This window comes from Palaemon carinicauda, chromosome 42, assembly GCF_036898095.1.
Source record: "Palaemon carinicauda isolate YSFRI2023 chromosome 42, ASM3689809v2, whole genome shotgun sequence".
NCBI lineage: Eukaryota > Metazoa > Arthropoda > Malacostraca > Decapoda > Palaemonidae > Palaemon > Palaemon carinicauda.
In genome coordinates this window covers 35134018-35141381 of record NC_090766.1, presented here as the reverse complement: position 1 = coordinate 35141381, position 7364 = coordinate 35134018, and the positions used below count along the sequence as shown (strand labels likewise).

General features: G+C 39.6%; 1 protein-coding gene across 9 annotated transcripts in view; it reads left to right on the top strand.

Moving 5' to 3' along the window:
* The first annotated feature begins 6013 nt into the window (after positions 1 to 6013).
* Positions 6014 to 7364, top strand: part of LOC137633312 (mucin-2-like) — a 74283-nt gene continuing 72932 nt past the window's right edge. For all 9 annotated transcript variants that reach the window (XM_068365543.1, XM_068365542.1, XM_068365541.1 and 6 more), the window contains exon 1: positions 6014 to 6211. In XM_068365543.1, the coding sequence (XP_068221644.1) occupies positions 6104 to 6211 (108 nt within the window). In that variant the 5' untranslated portion in view covers positions 6014 to 6103. The remainder of the gene's footprint in view (positions 6212 to 7364) is intronic.

Here is a 7364-nt window from a genome sequence, read left to right as displayed (position 1 = left end):
CAATAAGGCTCTCTCTCTCTCTCTCTCTCTCTCTCTCTCTCTCTCTCTCTCTCTCTCTCTCTCTCTCTCTCTCTCTCACATACAATCTAATGAAATAAATTTTGACAAAAATATTTGATGACATTTTATCCTATTCAGCTCAAAGGACACATGAATAAAAATTAATTATATTTAGCTAAACATGTTCTCACTCTGTTAATTCATCCAAGCAAAACTCCGGAATTCACTCAACGCCCTTGTATTCCCTAACAGTTATTCTTCAAGTGTTTAGGTGCAAATGTTAATTTTTGAGATCTGGGTTAGCTCAGAGCATTAAAATACCTTTGTAAATAATCTTCCCCTATATTTCTAGTCATACTGAGCTCCATTGCCTAACGTATGACTACTCGGTCTCTCCCCTTTCCTCGGGTATGAGAGAGAGAGAGAGAGAGAGAGAGAGAGAGAGAGAGGGAGAGTATTCATACCTCGGTGAGAGGAGGTACCACCACAATCTCCCACAAATTGCGGAAACTGCCTGGTTAAAATGTACTTGAGAAAGGGCCAGAGGATGGGAAGGGTTGAATATGTGTGTGTGCGTGCGTGTGTGTGTAACTAAATATTTAGCAGTCATTTTTGTCGGGTAGTGTACACTAGTGCCATAAATATAAAAGAACCGATAATATCTTCGTTTGGCAGATAAACGAATAAACTAGATATCAAATTATTATTATTACTATTATTATCATTATTATTATTATTAACATTTTCATTATTACCTGCTAAGCTACAACCCTAGTTGGAGAAGAAGCAGTGAGGAAAGGAAATAAATAAATAAACTATAAAAGAAGTTTAAGAACAATAACAATGAAATAAATCCATTATATATAAACTATAAAACTTAAAAATAACAAGAATGAGAGAAATAAGATAGAATAAAGGGCTAAAGTGTGTCCTCAAGCAAGAGAACTCTACCCTACGAAAGTGGTAGACCATGGTACAGAGGCTGTGGCATTACCGAAATGTATCATTATCATTAATTGCTAAGCTATAACCCTAATTGGAAAAGCAGGGTGCTATAACCTCAGGGGCCCCAACAGGGAAAAGAGTCCATTGAGGAAAGGAAACAAGGCAAAAGAAAATATTTTAAGAGCAGTAACATCAAAATAAATATTTCCTATATAAACAATGAAATTAGATAGAATAGTGTGCCCGAGTGTACCCTCAAGTAAGAGAACTCTAACCCAAGACAGTGGAAGACCATGGTGCAGAGGCTATGGCACTACCCAAGACTACAGAACAATGGTTTGATTTTGGAGTGTCCTTCTCCTAGAAGAGCTGCTTACCATAGCTAAAGAGCCTCTTCTACCCTAACCAAGAGGAAAGAAGCCACTGGCCAATTACAGTGCTGTAGTTAATCACTTGGGTGAAGAAAAACTGTTTGGTAACCTCAGTGTTGTCAAGTGTGTGAGAACAAAGGAGAATATGTAAAGAATAGGCCAGACTATTCGGTGTATGCGTAGGCAAGGGGAAAGTCAACCGTAACCAGAGAGAAGGATTCAATGTAGTACTGTCTGGCCAGTCAAAGGACCCCATAACTCTCCAGCGGTAGTATCTCAACGGGTGGCTGGTGCCCTGGCCAACCTACTACCTGCAATGGTACAGAGGCTATGGCACTACGCAAGACTAGAGAACAATGGTTTGATTTTGGAGCACCCTTCTCCTAGAAGAACTACTTACTGGAACTGTCTCTTCTACCCTTACCAAGACGAAAGTAGCCACTGAATAAGTACATTGCAGGAGTTAATCCCTTGAGTGAAGAAGAATCGTTTGGTAATCTCAGCGTTGTTAGGTATATGAGGACAGAGGAGACTATGTAAAGAATAGACCAGACTATTCGGTGTATGTGAAGGCAAAAGAAAAGTGGGCCGTAACCAGAGAGAGGAATCCAATGTAGTGTCTGGCCAGTCAAAGGAACCATTAACTTTCTAGTATTAGTATCTTAACGGTCGGCTGGTGCCCTGGCCAACCTACTACCAGTAGGAAAGCTGAACAAAGTGGAATCAGAGTTAGCTCAATTATCTGTAGTATCTAAACCTATTGACTTATTAACTATAGGCCAGATTTAACCTCGAAAACTGAAGTCAAACTATCATTTAAAACAAAGAAAATCTTGTTATTACATTACATCATAATCGTACAATTAATAAAACGTTATTAGTTATTAGAGAGAAATGTAAGTTTGGATAAAGAGAGATAAGGAGCTGATAACTTTACATTAGCAATCACTACAATTATCAAAGGCGTTAAGGAACCTCATAATATAAAGTGGTTGTCATGTTTAATGGAAAACTACGCCCGTTGAGATACTACCACTAGAGATTTATGGGTCCTTTGACTGGCCAGACAGTACTACATTGGATCCTTCTCTTTGGTTACGATTCAATTTCTCAATGCCTACTCATACACCGAATAGTCTGGCATATTCTTTACAGATTCTCCTCTGTCCTCATACACCTGACAACACTGAGATTACCAAACAATTTTTCTTCACTCAAGGGGTTAACTACTGCACTGTAATTGGCCAGTGGCTACTTTCCTCTTGGTAATGGTAGAGGAGACTCTTTAGCTATGGTAAGCAGCTCTTCTAGGAGAAGGACACTCCAAAATCAAACCATTGTTCTCAAGTCTTGGGTAGTGCCATAGCCTCTGTACCATGGTCTTCCACTGTCTTGGGTGAGAGTTCTCTTGCTTGAGGGTACACTCGGGCACAGTATTCTATCTACTTTCTCTTCCTCTTGTTTTGTTTAATTATTTAAAGTTTATATATAAAATATTTGTTTTAATGTTGTTACCGTTCTTAAAATATTTTATTTTTCCTTGTTCCCTTACCTCACTGGGATATTTTACCTGTTGGTGCCCCTGGGCTTATAGCATCCAGCTTTTTCAATTAGGGTTGTAGCTTAGCAATTAATAATAATAATAATAATAATAATAATAATAATAAAACTACGGGACCGATTGACTTGGCATTTTCAGACACAGTAGGACCCTTGAAATCTTGACCTCATAGGGTCAGTGTAAGGGTTATTATGTATAATGAAGAGTGAAAACTGTCCTTTATCAAGAAATAAAAACTGTCCTTTATCACGAAATAAAAACTGGAAAATAATCATAGTATTGGTTAATGGTACATAAATTTTCTAATCAAATAGTAATACTTGGATTGAGGAAAACGTTCCAAGTGTTCCATAGAACTGGGTACGTCCTAAGATACGTTCCAAGTGTTCCATAGAACTGGGTACGTCCTAAAATACGTTCCAAGTGTTCCATAGAACTGGGTACGTCCTAAAATATGTTCCAAGTGTTCCATAGAACTAGGTACGTCCTAAGATACTCTTTTTTTTTTTTTTTTTTTTTAAAGGTGGCTCATGAACGGCCAAGGCAAGGGACACGATAATACCCTAGAGACTAACCATATACATATATACAAGCAGCGCCCAAGCAGCCTTTACATCAACCTAGGACAAGAGAGGGCCAAGCAATGGCTGCTGATGATTCAACATGTAGACCTATAAGCTCCCCAAACCGTCCATCCCTTGCTCACAAGGATGGTAAAGTTGCAGTCTTGTAGACACTAATAGAAACTATCGAGTTTGAGCGGATCTATCTCCAACTCACGTCCAACACGATGCCAGACAGGGACGTTTCCCATAGGCTACAACAACCTCATAATCGCCATGCTATTTAAAGGTTTAAAGGCCACTCATGAATGGCAGAGGCAAGGGACAGTAACATTGCTCTACCAAGCAGGGCAATGCCCTAAAGACTGACCATATAAACATATGATCAGCGCCAAAGCCCAATCTCCACCCAAGCTAGGACCATGGAGGGCCAAGCAATGGCTGCTGATAACTAAGCAGATAGACCTATAGGCTCCCCCAAACCCCCATCCTTAGCTCACAAGGATGGTGAAGTTGCAGCGACCAAAGAATCTAACGAGTTTGAGCGGGACTCGAAACCCCAGTCTGGCGTTCACCAGTCAAGGAGGAGGTTACCACATCGGCCACCACCCTGCACTTAAAGGTCGCTCATGAGTGGCAGAGGTAATGCCCAAAAGACTGAATATGTATACATATTATTAGCCCCCAAGCCCCCTCTCCATCCAAACTAGAACCAAGGAGGGCCAGGCAATGGATGCTGATGACTTGGCAGGTAAAGTGACAATGCCCAAGAGACTGACCATATACATATGATCAGTACCCAATGCCCCTCTCCACCCAAGCTAGGACCAGGAATGGTGAGGTTGTAAGACACTAAAAGCAACTTTCGAGCTACAGCTGGTCTCGAACTCCTGTTCAACAGAATGCCATATCTCTACAGTAGTGTTGCTTCAACGAACTTCTCAGTGTTGTACATCTCTGCATTTATCGGCGGACATACAAAGATACTTCAACACGCGATTCCGCATCTTTTGCTCATTATTTTCAGATCGAATAAAACTTCAGGACAATTTACGATTTTCCATGTAAAGCTCTAGTGGAATTTATCGATATCTGACATTCAATCGTCTTGATTAGTGTTTATGATCAATCAACTGAAACTATTCCATCTATACCAAGAATTCCGCTGATCTTCAGCATCCTAATTGACATACTATAAGAGTTAGGTGAATTTGGGCACGGGCTCTTGGTCTTAACTGGCTAATACAAGCCCTATTGCGACATGAATTTGGGCACGGGCTCTTGGTCTTAACTGGCCAATACAAGCCCTATTGCGACATGAATTTGGGCACGGGCTCTTGGTCTTAACTGGCCAATACAAGCCATATTGCGACATGAATTTGGGCACGGGCTCTTGGTCTTAACTGGCCAATACAAGCCATATTGCGACATGAATTTGGGCACGGGCTCTTGGTTTTAACCGGCCCATAAAAGCCATATTGCGACATGAATTTGGTCACGGTCTCTTGGTCTTAACTAGCCAATACAAGCCATATTCTGACAGTGAGGCATTTGTTGACCGAATGCCCCACTTATAGCACAGAAAGAAATATATATCTGTTTGAGGCTCGAGGTGAGGAAGGCAGGTTCATCCTTGCCAAGATTCTTGGACATGATGTGTCTTACCATGCTAGCGGTATTTTTAGCTATATTTCAGAAGCAAGTCTTCTGAAAGATATTTAACTTTTATAAGGACATCTTTGCTTTTAAGGTTTTAATTGAATGACCTTAGATGTCAGGATGCCAGAAAACCTCAAATCAATCAATCTTGGAATAAAGAATTAATATAGTAGTAGAGATTGATATCATAAATAGTGATAAGGAGAAATGATACTGGGTAATAATGAAGGAGAATTCTTACATGTTGACAGGGAAAATAACGAGGAAAGGGTCATAATGTAAGCAATAAATAAGAGAAGAAAGGAAAATAGACTAATGAAGTTTAATGAAGTTATATGGCATAGGAGTATGCTAAAAGGGATATTATTATTATCATTATTATTATTATTATTATTATCATTATTATTATTATTATTATTATTATTATTATTACTATTATTATTATTATTATTATTATTATTATTAGTTAAGCTAGAACCATAGTTGGGAAAGCAGGATGTACAAAGTCCAAGGGCTCCAACAGGGAAAAATAGCCCAGTGAGGAAAGGAAATGAAGACATAAATAAACTGCAACAGAAGTCATGAACAATTAGAATAAAATATTCTAAGAACAGTAACATTAAAATATATAATTTTATGTATAAACTATAAAAAAGACTTATGTAAGCCTGTTCTACATAAAAAATAGGTAAGCAAACGGAAACAAAGACACACACACACAAACTGCTTTTGTAATCCAGGTGTCCTTGCCGAAGTCAAGTGCCATTTCCAATCACTCGAAAATTGAGTGGGACAATCAAAGTTACGTGACTCATTTTACAACACTTGTTAACAACTATTCGTTTGATTAGAAAACCCAACCCACACGTTACACCTACGTCGTGAAATACAGGCACTAAAAGGGGCAACCGACACTCGTCTGAGGAGTGACACCCTGATAGTCCACGGCGATACTCGTCAGTACAGCAGAGGAGTCCAAGTCCACCACATCTGTACTGCAAGCCATGCTGTCTCTCAGGCCCACACATAACAGGGGGCTGTTACTGTCTCTGGCAGTATTGGCTGTCGTAGCGTGTGCTGTTTTGGCTGATTCCCCAGCGGAGAAAGGAAAGGTAAGATTAGGGAGGGGGGATTATTGCAAAACTCTCTTCAAATTTGTTCAACGCGTTTGCCAAATGCCTTATGTCTTTTTTATGGTCCTCCAACGTCCTTCATGTCTTTTTGAGGCTCCTCCAAGATCCTTCCTGTCTTTTTTATTCTCCTCCAACTTCTTGTCTTTTTGATGGTCCTCCAAGTTCCTTCCTGCCTTTTTTATGGTCCTCCAAGTTTCATCCTATCTTTTTGATGCTCCTCCAACTGCCAGTCTTTTTTATGTTCCTCCAAGTTCCTCCCTGTCTTTTATAATGTCCCCCAAGTTACATCCTGTATTTTTAATGGTCCCCCAAGTTCTTTATGTCTTTTTCTATGCTCCTCCAACTCCCTGTCTTTTTTTATGCTCCTCCAAGTTCCTTCTGTCTTTTTGTCTACTCCTCCTAATTCCTTCCTGTCTTTTTGATGGTCCTCCAACTTCCTTCCTGTCTTTTTGAGGGTCCTCCAAGTTCCTGTCTTTTTTATTGTCCTCCATGTTCCTTCCAGTCTTTTTTTTATTGTACTCCAGGTTCCTTCCTATCATTTTGATAGTCCTATAAGTTCCATTCTTTCTTTTTGATGGTCCTCCAAATTCCTTCCTGTCTTCATGATGGCCATCCAATTTCCTTCCTATCTTTTTTAATCTCCTCCACGTTCCTTCCTGCCTTTTTAATGCTCCTCCAACTGCCTGTCTTTTTTGGTGTTCCTCTAAGTTCCTTCCTGTCTTTTTGAAGGTCCTCTACGTTCCTTCCTGTCTTTTTGATGGTCTTCCAAGTTCCATTCTGTCTTTTTGATGGTCCTCCAAGTTCCATCCTGTCTTTTTGATGGTCCTCCAACTTTCTGTGTTTTTGATGGTCCTCCAAATTCCTTGCTGTTTTTCTATGGTCCCCCAAGTTCCTTCCTGTCTTTTTGATGGTCCTCCAATATAAACCAGGCATTGTACCAATAGATAAAATGAGTACTCTAACCTTATCATCTTCTCTTCATAAGTCTCCTGCTTCAGATAACATTGAATGAACAAAACTAGATGCATTCGTCATAACAATCACTGTCAAGCAAAATTTATCTAAGCCACAAATGCTAAGGACATGACTCTTTATTTCGATAAGAATTTATTTGATTCTTTCCGCTTCGAAA